The sequence below is a fragment of the Heterocephalus glaber genome, unplaced genomic scaffold, assembly GCF_053883595.1.
Source record: "Heterocephalus glaber isolate CG9 unplaced genomic scaffold, H.glaber_assembly_v1.0 deba00001428, whole genome shotgun sequence".
Lineage (NCBI taxonomy): Eukaryota > Metazoa > Chordata > Mammalia > Rodentia > Bathyergidae > Heterocephalus > Heterocephalus glaber.
The window spans coordinates 16,144,133-16,167,821 of record NW_028258293.1 but is presented as its reverse complement, the minus strand read 5'-3'; the positions used below and the strand labels follow the sequence as shown (position 1 = coordinate 16,167,821).

General features: G+C 41.4%; 1 protein-coding gene across 2 annotated transcripts in view; it reads left to right on the top strand.

Annotated features, from left to right (window-relative positions):
• The window catches only part of Spon1 (spondin 1), a 283,414-nt gene that overhangs the window by 157,575 nt on the left and 102,150 nt on the right, over positions 1 to 23,689 (top strand). For both annotated transcript variants that reach the window (XM_013074649.3, XM_087211613.1), the window contains exon 6: positions 3,662 to 3,810. In XM_013074649.3, the coding sequence (XP_012930103.1) occupies positions 3,662 to 3,810 (149 nt within the window). The remainder of the gene's footprint in view (positions 1 to 3,661; positions 3,811 to 23,689) is intronic.

Here is a 23,689-nt window from a genome sequence, read left to right as displayed (position 1 = left end):
ATTTCTCTCAGTCCTGGGGAGCCCTCCTTCCCATGAGAAAGTTTCCTTGCTCTTCCACCTTCTTTTGGATTTGCCCTGTGGAATTCCTGTAGTGCTTTATAACTGAAATAACACTGACACCTTTGTTTTGCTCAGTTCTTCATGGTTTTCACAGTTCTTTCCAAAATCACTATAATTAATTTGTACAACTCTAGTAGGTAGTCCAGTCTTGTAGCTATCATCCCTGTTTTTCAGAAGAATGAGGTGCTGGACATGTAGCTCAATAGGACCATACTTGCATAGCCTGCAGGAGGCCCTGGATTCAAATCCCAGCACTGTGGTTGGGAGTGGGGGACTGAAGCCCTAAGAGGTTGCAGGACTGATTCATGGTCACAAACGGAGGCCTGGAGCCAAGTCTTCTGCCCTTAAGTCACCGTGCCTCTCTCCCCTGTACCATTTTGCCCCTGAGTGACTGCCACTCACCTGTCTTCAATACCTATTCCAGTGTTACAGTTATTTTCCGTTTGTGCCTACTTTGTCCCCTCCAGGGAAATGCAGTCTTATGGCTCCCCCAGTCAAGTGCTTCGCAAGCTATTTGGCTGATGTCATTAAATGTGTCGAAATTTGAATTTATGTGCAAAGTCATTGCAGGAAACTAACAATTGTGTTGGCTAAGAAGGCTGAACTGGTACAGTGAAATTTTATTCCAGAGTAAGAACTTTAAAGACAGATCCTACTGTTATACCTACTTCTTTATACTCATGCCTTGGACTTTGATGCTTTGGGTTTAGAGAGTTTGGCATTAGCTACTTTATCCTCATGGTCTGCATTCTTGTTCTACTATATCCCTACGCTACATGCTGGATTGTAATTAATCTGCTTATCCATCTACTTCCCCCACCATCACACTGTGAGTCCCCTCAGGGTGGGTGCCATATCCTGTTCCTGCCAGTGTCTATGGCCTGCTACTGTGCTTGGCACGTAGCTAATGGTACTTGAACAAATAACCCAGAAATGTGCACCTGGATTTCCCTTGTATCCCCCTATGAGTGTACTTATCTCCATTCTCTTAATATGGTCCATATTATACATATTTCTTACCTCTTATACTGAATTAAGGTCAAGTCTCATGTTTTGCTCATTTCTGAAAGCCTTCCTAACAATCATGAACAAAAGGAGCCAGAATTTTGAGTGCCTATTTTGTGCCGGTAGTGATTTTACATATATTATCTCATTTTAAAAGTAATTTAATTTAATTCTCATAATAGGTCAATAAGATTCACATTATCATCCCTGAATTACAAAAGAGAGAGCTGAAAGTCAGAGGAAAAAAAGTAATTGAATTTGACTGAATTTATACAGTTAAAAGTGTCAGTGCTAGGACTTGAGTCTCTGTCTGCTGCTCTAAGAACAATGCCTTTCTTTTATCATGTTGTCCTTCATTTTTATTTTGGTTTGGTTTGGTTTTGAGGTACTAGGAATGGAACCCAGGCTCTCTCATATGCTAGGCAAGTGCTCTACGGCCTTTTATTTCTTAACAGCATACCGGATAGTTGGATTCTTTACCTCAGCAGATGTCAGGAACTCTGCTGAACTGAGACTTAAATTTAATCTCATTGAGTCAAATCTGTACAAGTCTCCTCCCCAATGCTTCAGGCGCATATACTGCCCCTTCCCAATTGGTCGCCTGGAAATGCTTCTGCAAACAGGTGCTGAGTGCTTACAGTGCATCAGGTACAGCGCTGAAGACAGACACCCCCACAGTATAAGGGGACAACAGACTGACAGTGATAGGTAATGTGATCTATGCAGTGAGGAGACAGGGAACACGAGCTTAATCAGCCTAGGGTGGTCTCATGAGGCTTCTGAGTAAATCATGAAGGATGACTGAAAGCCAGCCAAGCCAACAAAGAGGAGAGCACCATGGGAACAGCATATGCTGAGTCACAGAGGTTCAGAATTGCCGCAGGACAGTCTGGAATAAGGAGGTATTTCAGTGGAACAGAGCAGAGGGTGCAAGAGGTGCTACAACTGGTCGCCTTGTGTTCACATCATCAACCAAAGGTCACAACAAGCTACCCCCACTTGCCCCTACACAAGTATGCTCTCAGCTTAGGCTGACAGCTAAGACAGTCTACCCACCCAGGAAATGAGCTAGAGAAATAGCTGGCAGCATCTCCATCTATCTTTAGGGAGATGAGGCGTAAACATGGAGTTTGCATTTCCCTGATGTGTAGGAAATAATGAGCAAGCAATCGGGCAGACACACATAGTGATGTCATTTGCCTGCATTAGGATGTGACTATCCTCAGTAGGCAGGAGGGAGTAGCCAGGCTTTGTACCTATATTCTTGCTGTGCTCCTGGAGCAGAAGGCCCAGAGGGTAGCAATGGCAACTGTCCATTGGTCCAAATAGGACCAAAGCCTATTTGGAATCTTTTTTGTAGATGGTGTGATGGAGTGAAGCATTCTGTCCACACTGGGCCACGGGTTGGTATACCAAACATGTTAGCTGGGTTCACCCAATTCAAATGTTCTCCTTTGCTGTGCCTAAAAATGTTCTTTAACTTGAGACTTTGTAAAACCAAAGAATGGCTGAAAATTGAGTAAATCCTATAATGAACTGTATGTGACTTACCATTCTTCTTTTAGCCAGTTAATAAGAAATATGGATGGGTCTACATTCACTGCATATAAAAATAAGTCCAGTATGGTGCTGGTGTTGACTTTGGCAAAATCTTCAAGTCAGGTTCTATCTTGGTCATGCCTGGGTCTTACAGTGTCTCCCCATGCTCTCATGTTGCACACTCATTCCCACTTATTATCTCGCTACTGCTACCAACCCACATATCACCACAAACCACTGTGGACTGGACCCTTCCACATATCTGAGCTGGCTATCCCACCCTGCAAGTATAGCTAGGCTGCCTGTCCCTCACACTGGATTGTACATAAAAGTCAGCTGAAGCGAGCTATGTTTAGTACTGGGAATTGCCTAAGCCTGTTCCCCACACACCACGTCGTTTTTGAGCTTTGCTTACCTCCCAGCCCTCCATTCCAATTTGGCTCCCTCTAATGCATTCTTCACACTGCTGCCTGAATGATTTATCTAAAATTCAAATGCAATCATGTCACTTCTCTGCTCAGAACCGTTCAGTGGTTTTCAGATCCTTTCAAATGACATCCAAACTTCTGAAGCATTGAGAGCCAGGCCACTCATGAGCAGGCTCCTCACCACCTCCCTGGCATCATCTCCTAACTCTCCCCTTGACAGCTTGTGACACAGCAAGGCTGAATTACTGATGACTCAAACCCACAGTATTATTTAATGTTTTTGACCCTACCAGAAATGGCATTCCTTCCAAGTTCTACCTTACAAATCTGATCAGCCTTTAAAAATTCTCTCAATTGTCCCCTTCTCTGAGACCCTTGCAGACTGAAGGCATTCATAGGCTGCTTCTGTGTCTTGTTCAGGCATCTGCTGTTGGCAATGTTGCAAATTCCCAAGATTTATTGTTAACGGAGACTCTGCCTTATCACTGAATAATGCTGGGCCTAAGACAGAAAGAATAGCTTCTTGCTCCTGGTTGAGTCACTGTCCGGTTACCCCTCCTCTCCATTATTTAAGGAGCTTGTTTCAGCCACAGCTCCACTGATACCTGCCTCTTGATTGACTTTCCCAGGTCGGGCCAATCATTGGTCTGCAATCATTGGTGGATCCCACTCTAAGAATTATGTGCTGTGGGAGTATGGAGGATACGCCAGTGAAGGTGTTAAACAAGTTGCCGAATTGGGCTCGCCAGTGAAAATGGAGGAAGAAATTCGACAACAGGTAAGAAGGAAATTGGAGAATAACCAAAACCCACAAACACCAGCATAGGCATCAAACAAGTTTCAGAATTGGGCCCACCAGTAAAAAAGGAGGGAGAAATTCAGCAACAGGAATGAGCAGTCATAGATTAGCCAAAACCCAGAAATGCAGTCAAAACGTCCCTTGGGTTTGTTTTCAGGAGCTTGAAACTTGCATTGCAATGTTGTGGGAGAAAACCTGTTTGCTGAGTTTGAGGGCTCCTGTTAAGTAGAGCATGGGACACAAATGCCCATTATGATGTCTCAGATTTTTCCTGACTGGATCCATGTGTTCTTTGACTTATGCTAAATGCTGCTGCCGTGGCCCTGTTGTTGAATGCCATGTCTCTTATCTCCTGAGAGTTGACACAGCGATTTATGGTTTTCTTACTATAATCCTTGGGGGTGGAGAATGATACTCAAGCTGTCTAAGCCAAATTGCCATTTCCGAAAGTAACCATTTATGTATTGGCACAAGCTTTTTGCAGCTCTGTCTTGAGGTGTTTGATAAATTAGCCAGTCATTAGTCATTATCACCATGGCCTGAAGCGTCCTTTGTGCGCCTCCTCTTGTGGGCCCAGGAGCTGTCCTGTTGTCTAAGCCCCATACCACTGACAGATAAGGGAGGAAAGCCCCATACTTCTTGTCAATTTGTTCAGCTAACATTGTCATTGTCCTTCATCAAAAGCCTGATCTGATTGGTACCAGAGAGGCTACTGAGAGGATCTTGGCAGAAGAGCTCCAAGTTTTCAATGGTGGTTTGCTGTAGAGAGGCCCCCATATGGCATTAGCTGTCACTACCCACAAAAACCTCTCTGGCCTGAGAGAGCTCAGGGCAGCCAGGCCCCATTGCCCACTAGGTGTTCTTGAAGGAAGAAGACTGTGCTTGGGGTGTGGTCCTGTCACAGCCCTCTTTGTACTTCTGTCCCACATCTCCTGAGATGATGGATGCCAGATACATGGTTGCTCAAGTGTCCCGCTGTGTGTGCTGAGGGACCTGAGCAGTATGACAGGGCGAGCATGGCCAGAGCCCCCAGTGCTTCCTTTAGAAGCTGCCATCTGGACTACAAGCTCCTTCAGATCTTACCAAACTGAAGGCACCAAAAGTCACCTTGATCCCTGAGGAATCCTTTGGGATCAGAGTTGGAAAAAATGTCCAAGAACAAGCTTATATTTCTTAGTAATTTCATTTCAAATCTCTTTCCTGGAAAAAATAAACATTTGACCAGATGTTTTAAGATTACGTGCTATCTAACTACTTGGTTAGCCTTCTAACTTCCCTATTCTTCTGATGCTGGCTGCCATGCCTCGTCAGTGACATCACTTCCTCAAGCCATAACACTCATGGAGGCTCCACATTGGTGCTAGTCTGCCTGGCCTGTCCTCATCCTCACGGTCCACATTCCTGATTCTCAGACATGGAATTGTGACCTACAGGCTTGTCTGGCACTGTGCTGTGGGATGTTGAAAGCCATTTATTACCAATAATAGTAGAAAAATTAAAGTTTGCAAATAAATTTGATCAAGGTCATGGGCATCTTCATAATAATGGCAGTGTCACTTGTTGGCTTTCTTGAGAGGTCTCCAGAGAGGAGAGAAGCATGCAGAAATCTTATACAATTGGGATTGTACTGTACCAGTGGACACTCTCTGTCATATATCATAACAGTATAATGGTTGACAACTCATCCATGGGACCCCAGCCTTTGAATATCCCTCTTAGGAAAAATGTTCTTTGCTTGGTGTGATCCTAACCAGAACACCTGGGACTGTGCCAATGTCTGCCTGTCCCAGCTGGCTAATGTTCCTGACATAAAGTCATCATCATAAACTCAATTATAGGTTCTGCACATAGGAAAGGGCAAAGTCAGTGTCTGTCACTACCCTTCAGGCCCTCTGAGTGCTGGACATCTATTGTTAGCTCCCCTCGTATTAGGGCTGAGAGGGCCATTTTATTATTATCCCAGTTCTGCATATAAAGAAACCAGGGTATGGTCAATCTCAGAAAATTCCAGGACTTCAAGCCAAGTCTGTCTGGCTCCAAGACACATCTACAGTACAGAATCTTCTCTGCAAATGAAGAATTTGCAGGGCCCAGTGCAGACCTGGAGCCCTTTGTTCAACACTTGTAAAAAATTTCAACATGATGATGCTGTGAATTTCACAGCATGGGAACCCATGAGACTGCACCGGTCACCCTGCCCACAAATCTAGCTGTGCCTGTGCACCCTCCCTGCCCCACACTGCTGCCCTACGGAGACCTTCCTTCCGTCAGCTTCACACTGGGGCCCCTGCAAGCAGTCTTCCCCAGCTCTGCAAATGTCAGTCAGGGTAATTTCAAGGTCCCTTTGCTTCCAAACAATCCATGGCTCTAAATATTGTTCCCTGTAAGCACACAACTTATATTTTTCTGTAAGTCAGGTAAGAAACAACATGAAAGGGAACACAAATATGAATCGTCCTAGAATATAAAAGTGTCCTCTGAATAACTGGGGGACTTGTTTGAAAACATCTACAAACCAGCAGCGTCCTCAGCCCTTAATACCTTTTACCCTTCCAATCGCTCTATCAAAGAACTCAAGCCCAACCATGATGAAAATAAAAAGCCCTTTCAACACCCCCCACAAAAGACATTTAAATGATTACCAGCATTCCCTTATTATAGACTTATCGCTCATGGCAAGTTTTAAGGGCCTTAAAAACCACAATAGGCATTGTTGGAGGTAAATTTTATGCTAATGGTTTTCAAACACAAATGAATAAAAATACTAATCCCATTAGTAGTGGAAAATTATAATACCATTGAATAGAAATTTTCATGTCACTAGAAGTGCAAAGCACTAAGAAAAATTAATGAAATATTAGAGCACAGTTACTGGCAGTAAGATCCCAGTGGCTGGAGAGAGCCGGGAGAGGCCTGATATTCACTCCCTCTTAGGGAAACAGAGGTAAATGCTTCTTGGGGAACCTGGGAGTAAGAGAGATAGAGCTGTGGCCAGCCTGGCAGGTCATGGATGAGTAATGCAAGGCAGGAGGAGGCAGGAGGGCGTGGTAGGTCACACATGTAGGTCAAGGTGAGAATAGAAGGTGAACTGATGCGTCCTTGTTGCTGTGAAAAACCTTCATCCCGCTAAGACCACTTGTTCTTCAGCAAGCATGCACTTAGAGCATGTTTACTAGGTGTCTGGTTCCCTGCTGGATCTGGCCCAAAGATAGTGCCCCACTCACCCTGTTATTCATGCTGGAAACCTAGGCAACCCTTGATTCTCCCTGTGCACCCTCCCTTCCCTTTTAAATCCATCCACCTCAATCCACCTTCATCCCCACCTGCCTGCTCTTCTAACCACACTCACCTCTGGCCTAAATTCCTGCAGCAGCCTGCTGACTTCCCTGCCCCCAATATTCTTACTGTTATCCTCACTGGCCCCCCCCGCCATCTTGATAAAACACAAATCAGATCATACCACTCCCCGTGTGCAATGGCTCCTCTCAGACCCAAACATAAAATCCAAATTCTGTATCATGTTCTCTCGGCTGAGAATATCTTCCAGCTCCCCTTCAATTGGTAAACTCCTACTCATCCTTCAGGACTGTGACAGTCCTGGAATGTGCCATTCTGGACTTTGATACCAGTTGTACCCTTTGGTGGCAAGACCCCTCTTCCTGGTCCTTTCAGCTAATAGCTGCTAGGGTGGCTCATGCCTTAGCTCAAATGTTAGCTCCTCTGGGAAGGCTGGGTCTGGCTTGCTTTCTCTGGATTCTGGAAGTTCTTGTGCTGTCTCTTTCCTAGGCTGACTCAACTCAGTTTGTCATCTTCTCCGTCTCCACTAGACTGTCCAGCCCTGAGAAACAGCCACCTTGTTAGTTTTTCGCACTGTAGGAGTCTCCTTTCCAAACCCACTTCTGCTGCTTTTCATGCTATCCTGTTCATTATTATGGCTGCTTTTTCTCCTAACTAATTTTAAACATGTCCTGTTGTCTCTTTCAAATTATTCTCTTGCCACAGGGTCTTAAGGACTTCTTGTTTTCAATGATCTCTCTCTCTCTCTCTCTCTCTCTCTCTCTCTCTCTCTCTCTCTCTCTCTGGTTTTGAATTGTTTATTCATCTTCATCTTAAGGTGGTCTTTCTTTTTTCCTATGGGAAATACTCAGGTGACAGGACCCTCACAGAGGGACTGTCTTTTCTTCTCCTGGTCTCACCTGAGTTTGTGTCATCTCTCAGCCTGGGATCATCTACAGCACAGCTGGTGGATGCCCAGACTGCACTCACTCATGGGAGAGGCTGCAAGTCCACCGAATGAAGGGCACCTGGGCAGAGGGTGGGCTTCCTTGCCATGTCCCTGAATGATTGAGGGACAGATTTCTTGTCCCCTGTTCATAAACACAGCAGTACTGTACTTCAGAGCACCCAGTTTCGTGCCAAGATCCTTTCCTGTGTGTCATTTCCCACAACTCAAGACATCCTCTTCTCCCATTCAGGGCTTAGGAACTTTCACCTCCATTGCTGGGGCCCAGATCCCGGTTGGGACCCTGACAGCTCACTATATACCAGCTCCTGCCTACTGTGCTGGTGAGACTTTTGTCCTCATTTCTGGAATCTGGACAATTTCCCCAAAGCCAATTGTATAGTTTTAGAAATGTTTTTTGTTATATTTTGTCAAGCATCTCCATGTGTGTGTAGCAGAAGGGAGAACCTTTTGCTTTAGTTCACTCCTCTATGTGCTCAGGTGTCCACTTAATATCTCTAGCACCTAACAAATGTCTGAATTGATTTTTGTCAGGAGAGGAACCATGAATGTCTCATCCAAAAAACCATGAGCTTTGACTATCCACCCATTCATGAAAATGTGCTAGAGAAACCACTTCAGCTTTCACATTTCTCTGAATTCCAGGCTGCCTGGGCCATATGAGGGCAGTAACTACAGGCATCGATTGGCTCATCTTCAGAAGGCCCTGCGTGGGTGGATGGCTTCAGCAGCCAACAGAATTTTCAGGCCACCTGTGGCAGGAGAATCAATAAAGAAGCAGGTGTTCTTTTTTGTTTAGGGTTGAATTCATTTCTTTGGTTCTAGGACCTACAAGAAAGGATTTAAGGATTTTCTTTTCTTATACCCTTTAAATCTTTGGAGCTAACCTATCTCTACTAAACTTTTGGTTTTGCCTGATAACTTTTCTCTAATAAAACCATCACCTGGTTTCTGGTGTTTTCCATGAATCCTGACATGCTTTTATCTGGTTGAGAAACACATACACACACACATATATACATACACACACTACCAGCTTTTATTTATAATAATAAAGCCCTCATGATCGCCCATTCTTATGAGAAGTAATATTGTATAATGGATAAACTCATTGGCTTAGAATTAAAATTTCCTGAGTTCAAATCCTGGCTTCATCACTTACTGTGTGAATCAGTTCCCTCTTCTATGAGATGAACTTAGACATAATGTCAGCCTTGTACAGTTACTGTGAGGACAGTGAGCTGACAGTTACAGAGCACAGCCCACCCTGTAATTAGTAAATGGCTAATTAACCAATGATGTTATCTGTCATCAGTATGTTTTCATTCTTGGCACTGTTTCGTCATTAGTAACATGAAGCCTTTGTCCTAAAGTCTCAAAGGCCTTGCAGGAGCCAGGAAATTTAGTGGCTAATCATTCAAGTTCATCGTGCCATCCCCCAGCTTGAGGAGCCTGGAGGATGAGGCCACCATCATTTACTTGGTGCTCTGTCTGTGCTTGCCCCTCCTACCCCTGCTCAGCAATGTCAGCTCCCAGTATGTCCCAAAGTTCTTAGCTCAAGGATAAGAACTGTGCCCTTGAATAATAAAGGAGCTGAAACAGAGCTCTGTGCCCATTCCCTGCCCACTCCTGTGCCCGTGCTGTTTCCCTGTCTTGGAACAGGCTGACTGGGATGTTTACAGGATCTAGGTCAATGCCACCTCCATCCAGGACAGGGCCTGTGATCATCCCCATATGACAGAACACCAGCCAAGGGGTAGAAATGTGCACTAAGCTCCCAACTTGAAGAAGGAAGTGGTCTTAGGAAGTCTCCTTTGGTAGTAGATCACAGGAACCTACTCAAACTAACTTTATGGGAGCAGAAAAACAGAACTTATAGCATTTCTATAGAGTACAGAGAAACCTCCAGAGCCTGCAACTGGAAGACATCGATCTCAGATGGCCACTGTCACTCTCCCGCTCCTCTGCACCAGCCTACACTCCCAGGGTCTCTTTTAGGATCCTCTGGGTGGACCCTTTCCCCCAGCCTTTGCCAATAGACCTGCTGCCTTGAGGTACTTGTGTTGTACATGACTTTTCATGGAGACTGCACGATCTTCCTCTTTGGCCTCTCACAGCAGCTTTGGTAACTCCTAGCTTCAAAACAGGAAAGACAGGTTAATCACTGGATATGCTGGGCCTTGGGCTCCCCGCCTCAGCCATCTAATTTGAGGAGTCTGTGGCCACCTTGCCTGTTACTACATACAGGGTTTCTGGGCAGTGGGAACTGGGAGCAGATGGTAAATGACATTTCAGGACAGCAGTGGATAGGCATGAATTAGACTGTATCTCAGGGCCTAGCCAAAGGGCAGTAACCCAAGCAGGATGAAGCCTTAATGTGGCTTCTAAAGTCTTTTACCTTGAGTTTACCAAATCTCAATGAGCCTTAGTTTTTCATTTGCAAAATGGTTGCTAATAAGAAGATGAACTATACATGTTATAAAAATACACACACACTACTTGTCTCGGAGTATGAGCCCATTATTACTCTAATTATTGGGATAAGAATTGAATTGGAACAGCTCCCAGCACAGAGGAGGCTTCTGGGTCAACATGCTGCAGCTCCCAGTGCAGAATAGGAGGCTTCCGGGCCAACCTACCCCGACTCCCAGCACAGAGGAGGTGAGCCACGTGGTGCCAACAGCACCCCCCACCAGCATAGTCGAAATGAGAAGACAAGTAAACAAGCCTCAGAACCAGACTTCCAGATCACCTACAGCAACCCGAAAGGGAAACGAGATGGAACACTGTGATACTCAACCGCCTGGACTCCCTGAACTAGCAACAAAAGAGGATCTGGAAAAAATGAAATCAGAAACAATTTCTCACGTAACAGCAGAAATTGTACCCATAGTGCAAGATATGATTAATAAATCTAGAGAGGACACAGATAAAAAAAAATAGAGAAGCTGAGGAACATGATGGAATCCCAACATAGGAAACAAAGGGAATCCATAAAATAGATGCAAACAGATTTCCAGGAAATTAAAAACACCATTGAAAGTCTATGCAGCAGAATGAACCAATGTGAGGACAGAATTTCAGACATAGAAGATAAGATTGCAATTAGTGACCAGGAAAAGAAAAATTGCTTTAAAATTGTAAGGTACCATGAGAAATCAATCCAGCAGCTGCTAGATGATGCCAAGAAGAAAAACATAAAACTGATTGGCGTCAATGAAGAAACAGGAGAGAGTACAGATGACATAAAAAAACTTCACAGAAGTGATGGCAGAAAACTTTCCGAGCAGAGGAAAAGAACTTGGCATACAGATAAGTGAGGCATATAGGACTCCAACATATAGGCATATAAAACAAATACAGACATGAAAAATCACATAAGCACTAATACAATAGTAGCAGGGGACCTCAATACCCCACTGTCACAAATAGATAGATCAACTAGACAAAAAACAAGCAACTAAATACTAGAACTCAATCAAACTCTTGAACAAATGAATTTAACAGATGTTTACAGAGTGTTCCAACCCCACAAAATCAAAATACACATTCTTTTCAGCTGCACATGGGTCATTCTCCAAAATAGATCACATACTCACTCATAGAACATATTTAGGTAAGTGCAAAGGAATTGAAGTTATCCCCTGTATATTATCAGACCATAGTGTGATGAAATTGGACATCAATAGCAAAAGAAACAGCAAAAATTGCATAAACACATGGAAATTGAACAACACACTTCTGAATAACCAATGGGTCCCAGAGGAAATTAAAGAAGAAACCAGACAGTTCCTACAATTCAATGACATTGACAATACAATATATCAGAATCTATGGGACACAGTGAAAGCAGTCTTACGAGGGAAATTCATAGCAGTAAATACACATATTATGAAAACAGAGCGAGCCCAATTAAACAACCTGATGCTGAACCTCAAGCTTCTAGAAATAGAAGAGCAGGACAAACCCAAAGATCATATAAAGGAGGGAATTATCAAGATCAGAGCAGAAATCAATATAATGGAGACTAAGAGAATGATACAAAAAATCAATAAAGCCAAGAGTTTGTTCTTCGAAAGAATAAACAAAATTGACAAACCCTTAGCCAACCTTATCAGAAACAGAAAAGAAAAGGCCCAAATCCATGCAATTAGGAATGAAAAGGGTGAAATGACAATGGACCCAGCAGAAATCCAGAGGATCATCAATACCTACTTCCAGAACCTATATGCCAATAAGATGGAAAACACAGAAAAAATGGACAGATTCCTAGATATGTATGAATTACCAAAGTTGAATAAAGAAGACCTAAAAATTCTAAACCACCCAATATCAATCAATGAAACTGAAAACATAATTAAAAACTTACAAACTAAGAAAAGCCCAGGTTTTGATGGTTTCACTGCTGAATTCTACAAGACATTTAGAGAGAACTACTGCCACTACTGTTTAAACTCTTCAATGAAATTGAAAGGGAAGCAATACTCCCAAATTCATTCCTGGAAGCAAGCATCACCTTGATCCCCAAAGCAGAGAAAGACCCAACTGAAAAAGAGAACTATAGGCCAATCTCACTAATGAACAGTGATGCAAAAATCCTTAATAAGATACTGGCAAATACAATGCAGAAGATCATCAAGAAGATCATGCACCCTGACCAAGTGGGATTTATCCCAGGGATGCAGGGATGGCTCAACATATGCAAATCAATCAATGTAATACACTATATCAATAGAGCCAAGGACAAAAACCATATGATCATCTCAATTGATGCAGAAAAAGCATTTGACAAAATCCATGCATTTATGATAAAAACCCTACAAAAAATTGGAATAGATGGTCTCTACTTCAAACTGATAAAAGCCATCGATGAAAAACCAACAGCCCACATCATACTAAATGGTCAAAAGCTGAAATCCTTCACACTAAAATCAGGGACAAGACAAGGATGTACACTATCACCACTCATTTTCAATATAGTTTTGGAAACATTAGCCACAGCAATTAAGAGAAAGAAATAAAAGGAATAAAGATAGGAAAAGAAGAAGTCAAATTGTCATTATTTGCAGATGACATGATACCCTATATAGAAGACCCCAAGAACTCCACCAAAAGTCTTCTAGACTTAATAACCAAATTTGGTAAAGTAGCTGGATACAAGGTCAACACACAAAAATCAATAGCTTTCCTCTACACAAAGAACAGACTCACTGAGAGAGAAATAGGGCAAACAATTCCTTTCACAATAGCATCCCAAAAACTGAAATACCTAGGAATCAACCTAACAAAAGAAATCAAACACCTCTTCTCTGAAAACTATAGCACTCTGAAAAGAGAGATTGAAGATGATATCAGAAAATGGAAAGACATCCCTTGCTCCTGGGTAGGATGGATCAACATAGTGAAAATGGCCATACTTCCAAAACTGCTATATAGATTCAATGCAATCCCAATTGAAATCCCAGCAGTATACTTCGTGGACCTTGAGAAAATAATCCAAAAATTCATTTGGAGCAAGAATAGACCCAGAATAGCAAAAGCAACTCTAGGTAACAGAGACATGGCAGGGGGTATCACAACCCCCAATTTGAAACTCTACTACAAAGTTACTGTGATAAAAACAGCATGGTACTGGCAAAGAAACAGACCTGAGGACCAGTGGAACAGATTAGAAGATGCAGAAACAATGCCAGACACACTCAGCCATCTTATCTTCGATAAAGGAGCCAAACACCCTCACTAGAGGAAAGATAGCCTCTTTAATAAATGGTGCTGGAAAAATTGGACTTCAACTTGACAAAGATTAAAACTAGACCTATATCTCTCACCATGCACTAAACTAAAATCAAAATGGATTAAAGATCTAAATATTAAAATAGAAACTCTGAACCAGTTAGAACAGAGGTTAGGTAGAACTTTTGAAGACATCGGTGTAGGAAAAGATTTTACGAACAAAACCTCAGTTGCCCATGAACTAGCACAAACAATCAACAAGTGGCATCTCTTCTTAGTAAAAACCTTCTGCACAGCAAGAGAAACCACCAGCAGTGTGAAGAGACAACCCACAATGTGGGAAAAAATCTTCACCTGCTCTTCCTCAGACAAAGGTCTACTATCTCGAATCTATAAAGAACTTAAAAAGATCAGACCTCCCAAATTTAAAGACCCAATCCACAAATGGGCATCTGAAATGAACAGACATTTCTCAGACAAAGAAGTAGAAATAGCAAATAAACATATGAAAAAATGTTCAACATCACTGGTCATTCGAGAGATGCAAATGAAAACAATGATGAGATTCCACCTCACTCCAGAAAGAATGGCTGCTATCATGAAATCAACCAATAACAAATGCTGGCGGGGCTGTGGGGAAAGAGGAACCCTGGTCCACTGCTGGTGGGAGTGTAGACTGGTGCAAGCACTGTGGAAATCAGTATGGAGATGCCTCAAAGAACTAGGACTGGAAGTCCCATTTGACCCAGCTATTCCCCTGCTGGGGATCTTCCCCAAAGAATTAGAAGAATCATACCACAGTAACATGCTCATCCATGTTCTTAGCAGCACAGTTTGTAATAGCTAAAACTTGGAAACAGCCCTAATGCCTATCAACAGGAGGCTGGATAAAGAAAATGTGTTTTTTTTAATAAAACGGAGTACTACTCAGCCATAAAAAATGAGAAATTAGAGACACTTATTGCTAAATGGATGCACATTGAGGTGGTACTCTTAAGTGAAATAAATACGACACACATGTAAATACCGAATAATTTCTCTAGTGTGAGAAACTGAAAGTATAAACAAGGACTAAAAGGTATAATAGATAATGTGAAATAGGAAGAAAAGTGGCAAAGGGGAAGGGGGAGTGGGAGGGGTAGAGGAAGGAAAGAAGGGAATGGAATTAATATGAGAAAATGAAAACATGGAACCAAGAGAGACTATGTAAAGGTGCAAATTTCCAATGATGAATGTCATTATACTGTATACCTAAAATGTACCAATAAAATAAAAAAAATTTTTAAAAGAATTGAATTGGAAGCATTTATAATCCCCTTTTTCTCCCTCCTTCTGAAAGGAGGCTTTGGATTTATTAGGTTGGCAAACAATTGAAAGAAGAATTAAACTGTGCTATGTAAAAGCTGCTAGAGAATAAAGAGCAGGAAAAAAGGAGAAACAATGGAAGAAATAAGGGACTAAGACAATGTTGGCATTTTAAGGAGTAAGAAGAGATATTTGAGCAGCTGCCACTTGGGGCAGAAATCAAGGAGAGAAAGAAAGATCCAAAGGAGACCTTTAGGAATTTGTTTTCTAAAAGAAAGTACAATAAAAGAATTTTTAGGAGTACATCATAGAACATTGTGTGATATAATTTTCCCTTTGCAACTGCCTTAAGAAACTTTCAGTGGAGACCTATAGTACTTTCTGTCTTGATTTGTTTCTGCTGCTATAAAACACAATAGCACAGACTGGGTGAATTATAAACAATAGAAGTTCATTCAGCTCGGAGTTGTGGAGACTGGGAGATGCATGATCATGGTGCCACATCTGGTGGGGCCTCCATGCTTGGTAGAAGGGCAGACAGACACCAGGAGGACGGAGAATGAAAGAGGCCCGATGCTTGTGTTGGAACGCACTCCCAGCGTACTGGCACTAATCCATCACCTCAAAGCCCCCCCTCTCAGCACTGTCACTATGACAATGAGATTTCAATGAGTTTTGAAGGAGACATTCCAACCACTGCATTTGTCTGGACTTGGGTCACTTTGGCTCTATTTTCAAGTGTATCGCCTTGCTCCAAGCAGCCCCTCGGGTGCCCAGTTTTGTTTGGGTTCCACTGCTGACACCGTGCATGCCTCCTGTGTGCTCTGTCTCAGACCATGCTTCCTCCTGTGCCTGCCTACATGAGTGCTTGTGGCTAGGAAAAATGAAGTGGTACTTGGGCTAGGGCTAAGGAAAGGAGTTAAAGATTCTCCGTCACAGACTCTTGATAGAGAAATTAAAACAGTGTTTGAAAGGTCTGACTGAGTCATGGGAAGCTTCATGTGCCTTCAGTTGAGTCTTCAGACAAGTCCAACTCACAGTGGGGTGAACAGCCCACGTAGTGATGGCTTGCTTTCCTGAGAATCCCTGGATGACAGGAGTGGGGGACAACTTATTTGAGACCAATGCATTAACTCACTAAAAATATCTACTTTTATAGTTAATGAGCCAAAATATTGCAAGCAGAAGGCAAATTTAAATGGGGGATAATTAACAAATTGCCTTCAGATTTGGAGGGAAATATAGTGATATTTATCAAAATTGTACATTTTCCTTTTTGTTATTGTGATTTTTTAAAAAAACACATAACATTCACCATTGTGACTATTTTTAAGCTCAGTAGTGTCAAGGCTATACGAGTAGTTGTATGTGCATTTTCTTTATACATTGGCACAGTAATTCTACACCTAGGGATTTGCCTTTCAGAAATACTCTCAGACAAAGACATATGAGGAAGGGTATTTATTATAAGATTGTTTTGAAAAGATGGAAACACTAATTTTATATCGATAGGGAACATTAATAATTCTGTCTACACTTAGTCAATTACCATAAAGTTATTAAAAGGAATGGGGCAGATCTGAGGGCACCGATATGAAGCCTCCTCAGGATGTACTGCTAGGTGGAAGAAAGAACAGTGTCTCTCCCTTGCAACCACCTGGGAAGAGGGCAGGTGGGTCAGAGTAGAGTGGTTGTGTGCACACATACACAAGTGCTCGGCATGGAATACCTCTGTGGACACGCACGAGAGACTCATTGCAAACCAGAAGAGTCAGGGTCCAAAAGAACTAAAAGTTTTGTTTACATTTCACCCTATGCCCTTCTGTACTGCTTAAGTTTCACCACATACACACATTACCTTCCTACAAGAACAATATTTAAATTAACAAAGAAAGCTTTTATAAGAAACTGAATGTTCTTCCCCAAAATGCTCTAGAAATTAATTTATAAATTTAATGTGATTCCTCCAAGAAATACCAAATTATTTTCAAACTATATAGGCTGATTCCATGGAAACTGAAAACTATACAGCCACAAATAGCCAGAAAAATGTCTGGAAAAGAATAACAGGGGTGGGGAAACTTGCCAACTCAGATGTTAAAGTACTATAAAGCTACGTTAAATAAAACTATGAAACTAGAGCATGAATAGATCAATAAAATCTAATGGAAGTCCAGAAATAGACTCACTTTTTTGTAAGGAAAGTATAATTTTGTATCAGTTGAAGAAACAGTGGATTGTTTAATAAATGGCGGTGGCTTGAAGCCAGCTACATTGGCACATTTCTGTAATCCCACCTATGTGGGAGGCTGAGACAGGAGAGTTACAAGTTCAAGGCCAGCCTTAGTAACTTAATGAACCCCTATCTTAAAATATCTTAAAATAAAACTTAAAAGGCCAGGGGCCGGGGATTTAGCTCAGTGGTTTTGCTGCCTGCTGCGCAAGCGCAAAGACCCGAGTTCAATCCCCCGTACCAAAAAAAAAAACACTTCAAAGGCCAGGAATATAGGCCAGAGGTGGGGTGCTTGCTTAGCATGCAGGATGTCCTGGGTTCTTTCCCCAGTTCTGCCAAAAAACAAAACAAAATAAAACAAAACAAAATAATATGGCAGGGGTACAACTGGAAGCCATCTGGAGAAAAGCAATTTGCCTTGTACCTCAATCCTTGAACCAAAATAAACTCTAAATATAGCAGAGATTTAAATATTGAAAATGCACACATAAAAATATAAGAGAGCATGAAAGAATCATTGTTTTGTAATCTAGAGCAAAGTCCTTTCAAAGCAGATCACAAAACCCACTGGTGATAAAAGAAATGATACATAAACCAAACTCAAAGCACTTTAAGAATTTTTTAAAATGAACAAACTGGGGGAAAATATTTGTAACTCATACAGCACACAAAGGGCTAATTTCTTCATACAGAGTCTTTTATGAGTCTGTTGTGGGGGAGATGGTACTAGGGGTTGAATCTAGGGCCTTCACACTGAGCAACATCCCTACCATTTTTTATTTTTATTTAGAGACGGGATCTCACTAAGGTGCCCAGGCTAGGCTCAAATTTATGATCCCCCTGCCTCAGCTTCCCAGAGTGCTTGGATTACAGGTGTGCATCACTATGCCCAGCTACAGGTCAATTTTTTTTTTTGTACCGGGGATCGAACTCCCGACTTTGCACTTGCAAGGCAGGCGGCAGAACCACTAAGCTAAATCCCCAGCCCTACAAGTCAATTTTTGAAAGACCTAAAACTAGTAGAAAAATAATCAAAGCACATTGACAGGTCTCAGAAGAGGAAATTAGATGACTTTTGGATATTTTAAAAGATGTTTAATCTCATTCATAATTATAGAAATGCAAATTAATTCCACAGACTACAATTTTGGATCTATTAGACTTTTGATATAACCGTATGTTGACAGTAGTACTATAGGGAAACATACTTTCTCTTTTGTTCAGTTTTTTATTATCTGTACATGTTTGCAGTACATAATGATTACATTCCTGCGTGGAGTTGGAACATGTACGTAGCACCTCTTAACTTTTTTCATCCTCTCCCCTTTTCTCTCCCCCTCTCCCTCCTCCCACCATCTCTTGGTCCTCTGCCTATATGAGAAAGATCTACTTCCCCGCTTCTTAGCTACCCTTTATTTTGCTCTTTATTTATACTTTGAGTTTCTCCTGTAAGAAAAACCATGTGATATTTCAGCTTGTGTGTCTGATTTTTGTACTTAGTATTACAGTCTCAAGGTGCATCCACTGGGAAACGGAGTTTCACCCACTGATGGTGACAGTGTGGACTGGTATAACTCTGCAGAGCACATGTTCCTCTGACCCAGCAGTTCCTGTCCAGGAATTTATATTTGCAAATATAGTCACACACAGGCACCTGCTGTTTATTGAACATTGCAACACAAGCAGTGGAACAACTTAAATATCCATTAATAGAGTCCCAAGTAAATAAAAATAAGATCCGAAGCTCCTAGGGCAGTGAAGCTCAGCTGGTCCCAGCACCCAGAAGGAAGCTCCCCGCCTCCATCCCAGGCTCCTAGGGCCAAGAAGGTGAGCCAGTCCCAGCACCTGGAAGGAAGCTCCCTGCCTCCATCCCAGGCTCCTAGGCCAGAGAAGCTCAGTCGGTCCCAGCACCCAGAAGGAAGCTCCCCCGCTGCCATCCCAAGCCCCTAGGGCAGAGAAGGTGAGCCGTGTGGGTGCCAGAAGCACCCCCCACACCGTGGAAATGAGAAGACACGTAAGCAAGCCTCAAAAACAGAGTTCCAGATCACCTACAGCAGCCCCAAAGGGAAACGAGATGGAACACTCTGATACTCAACCACCTGGACTCTCTGAACTGGCAACAAAAGAGGATCTGGGAAAAATGAAATCAGAAATAATTACTCAGATAACAGCAAAGATTTTGCTCATGGTGCAAGACATGATTAATAAATCTAGAGAAGACACAGATAAAAAAAATAGAGGATCTGAGGAACATGATGGAATCCCAACATAGGAAACAAATGGAATCCATAAAACAGATACAAACAGATTTCCAAGAGATTAAAAACTCCATCGAAAGTCTGCGCAGCAGAATGAACCAATGTGAGGATAGAATTTCACATATAGAAGATAAGATTGCAATTAGTGACCAGGAAAAGAAAAATTGCTTTAAAATTGGAAGGGAACATGAGAAATCAATCCAGCAGCTGCTAGACGATGCAAAGAAGAATAACATAAGACTGATTGGAGTCAATGAAGAAAGAGGAGAGAGTGCAGATGACATTAAAAAACTCTTCACAGAAGTGATGGCAGAAAACTTCCCAAGGAGGGGAAAAGAACTTGACATGCAGATAAGTGAGGCATGTAGGACTCCAGCTAGCCTTAATCAAAAAAAATCTACACATAGGCATATAATAGTTAGGATTCCAGAAATCCAACAGAAGAACCAAATTCTACAAGCAGTGAGAGAAAAGAAACAAATCACATACAAAGGAAAGCCCATCAGAATCACAGCAGACTTCTCAATGCAAACCCTCAAGGCAAGAAGAGCTTGGAATGATGTATTTCAAGCCCTAAAGGAAAACAGCCTCCAACCCAGATTGATGTACCCTGGAAAACTCTCTTTCAAAATTGATGGAGAAATAAGATACTTTCATGATAAAGAGCACCTCAGGAACTTCATGAATACCAAACCGGCACTCAAAAAAATTTTAGACAATACCCTAGGAAAAGACAATGAGGATCACAACCCCAGGAAACCCAGCAGAATGAATACACTGGGCATGACAAATTAAACACAAAGAGGGAGAATCCAACAAAAAGAAAAAGTCATGACAAGGCTTTGAAAACTTTTGACTTCATCTCCCTAATGAGTGTATAATTCAATCTTATCATTATACTGATTAGGATTTTTCTGATTCTAGAATTGCACACCATTCCTTGTGCTATACCGGCTATTTATCATCTTCTTATGTCTACATTTTAATTGGGTTGTCTATTAATGAGGTCTAAGAATTCTTTATATATTCTGCTCATAGGTTATATGCATTGTAAATATGGTCTGTTTAAGGACTACTTTTCATTTTAATGATGTCATTTAAAGTTCTAAATTTTGATGGAATCTCATGTATCAGTTTTTTTTCTTTTATACATCATGTTTTTTGTATCCTAGGTAGTTCTTGCCTACCCTGAATTCATAAATATTTTCCCTTATAATTTCTTCTTAAAGTTTTATACTTTTAGGCTTTCTTATTTAGGTTCATAGATCCCTTCAAGTTATTTTCATGTATGGAAAAAAAGGGTTGAGGTTAATTTTTTATATACGGATAACAGGTGTTCTAGTGCCATTTGCTGAAAACACTATCTCTTCCTCGGCTCTTGAATCAAGTTTTTATTCTATAAAATGCTAATGTTAAATAATCTTTCAAAACTCAGTGGACCATATATGTGTGGTTTTATTTCTAGAGTCTCTGTTTTATTCCAATGATCTATATGTCTTTCCTTACACCAACACTGCCTTGATTACTGTAGCTTTAGAAGAAGTCTTAAAATTGGGTGCTAAACATCTTCCAACACTGTTTTTGTTTTTGTTTTTGGCTTTTCTGGGTCCTTTGTACTCCTACATAACTTTTAAATTTCAATATCCAATTCTTCATTTATAGCAAGTACACACAGACCTGAATTTTTATATATACCTTGTGTTTTCTAATCCTGCTAAATTCAAGTACAAGTGCTAGGGGCTCCTAGAGATTTCTTAGTATTTTGTCTGTAGATGATCATTTCATCTACATATAAAGATTTTGCTTCTGCTGTGCCAATCCTATCCTAGTTGTGTCATTTTATTGCCAAACTATTTTGGTTTAGACCTATGTTTCAAAGTCTAATGGACAGATGAAGAGTAGGCATATATGCCCTTGTTCCCCACTTTAGGGAGAAAGCATTGTATCATCTCCATTCATAGAAGGAGTTTTTGTTGGAAGTATGGAGTACGTGTCTTTGATCTGTTGAGAAAGTTCTGTTCTACTTCTAGTCTCCTGATAGCTTTTACCATGAACAGCTGTAGAATTTAGTCCAATACTCTTTCTCCAACTAGTGACAGGATCATATGGTTTTCTCCTTTCCTCTGTTAAAATGATGACTTATGGGGGTGGATCTTCCAATCCTGAACCAACACTGCCATCCCTATAATAAAACCACTTTCTACATACTGCCAGATCTGACTTCTAAGAGTTTGTTTTGTTAAACAAATTTCTATCTATGTTCATACTTTTTTCTTCTATTATCTTTATCCAGTTTTAGGATTAGCACAATGTTGATTTCCTAAAATGAGGGGAGAAGTGTTCCTTCTTTTTTCTGCTTTAAATGTTTGATATAATTTATCAGTTAAAATGTTTATGAGCCTGCTGTTGTCATATAGGTAGATTTTCAAGCTAGAAATATACTTTCTTTAATAGGTGCTATTCAAATTTTATATTTCCTCCAGAGTTAGTTTCATTAATTTGTCTTCTAAGTTACTTCTTAGAAGTTGTCAAATTTATTTCAAAACAGATTTTTTTAATATGCTTTCTATATCCTTTTAAATTCTGTAAAATCTGTGGTAATGTCTTCTAGATCTTAATTTGGGGGGGGGGCGGGTACTGGGGATCGAACTCGAGTCCTTGGCTTTCGAGGCAGGCGGCAGAACCACTGAGCTAAATCCCCGGCCCCTAGATCTTAATATTGTAATTTTTAAAAATGTATAACTGATATTGTGTAACAGGAAGAAAAGGTCTAAAAGAGCAGGGGAATTGGGAGGGGTAGGGGAAGGGAAAAAAGGGAAAGGAAAAAATACGAGAAGAGGAAAACAATGGAAACAAGGTCTTTGCAAATAGGGAAGGGTGGGGGGGGGTGAAGGGAAGGCAAGGGAAGGGGAAAAAAAATAACCAAGAGACTCAGGTAAAGGTACAGGATCCCAATGATGAATGTAACTGTATTGTATACCTAAAATGTAGCAATAAAGTTAATGGGGGAAAAAAAAAGTAAAAATAAGAATCCGATATTAAATATTTCTGGGAGAGATGGTTTAGTTAATAGCGAACATTCTACAAAGTATTTGTAGTGTGTTCCCTTTGTGGTCCCTTTCCAAACACGCATGCTTATGTCTCCTGAAACAGAAATAATAGAATTTTAGTAGTGGTTGCTTGATGGGGGGGAGGTTCTGAGCACCCACAGGCCAGGAATAGAAGGGGAACATTCACCACATTCCCTTTGGTGCCTTGTTGAATGTTATGCCATATTTTCATGTTTATCTTTTTGAAAAGTGATTTATTATTGAAATTTAAAAGAAAGAAACAAGCTTAGTTAGTTTTCTCATTGCTGAGACAAAATACCAGACACCCAAAGTTGAAGGAGAAAAGGTTTACTTCAGTTCACAGTTTGTAGAGATTTCAGTCCATGAGGGCCTTGCAGGGCAGAAATAGTCCATGGTAAAGCAGGGAGGAGACAGTAAAGCACCAAGCAGAAGCAGCTTGCCTTCTTTCTGTCCCCTTATATTCCATTTAGGCTGCAAAACTATTGATTGGTGCCACCCACACCCAGGGTGGGGCTTCCATTATCCACACTGTGAACTATGCTAATTTAGTACCACACATCCTTAACCCCAGTATCACACGCCCTAGATCCAGCTAGCTCTGAAAAGCACCACCTGTGAGTGCATGAGGCTTTAGGGGGACATCTAGATATAAGCCTTAACGCCGGCCAACCCCAAAACACCCAAGCTTACAAATATTTAAATGACACCAGGTAAGAAAACACACTGCGTGGTCTTGGTGGGTTATTTCATCCCGGTAACCAACAAAACTGCAGGCTCCCAGTGTTTTCAGATGAGAAAACTGAGGCTCACAAAGTATCTGTACTTGAAGTGTCCTAGTGGCAGCAATGTGGAATAGAGGACTCTTGACTTCTCTCATTGCTAAAAGAGAACCTAAGGAACCCCTGAAAATGTCACCCTGTTGGACATATTCATCCAGCTGCTTTCACCAGATTCTGGGTTTTTGAGGCCGTTTAGAGCCAGACTTTCCTATGAGTACTTGTCTTCTAAAAAAGAG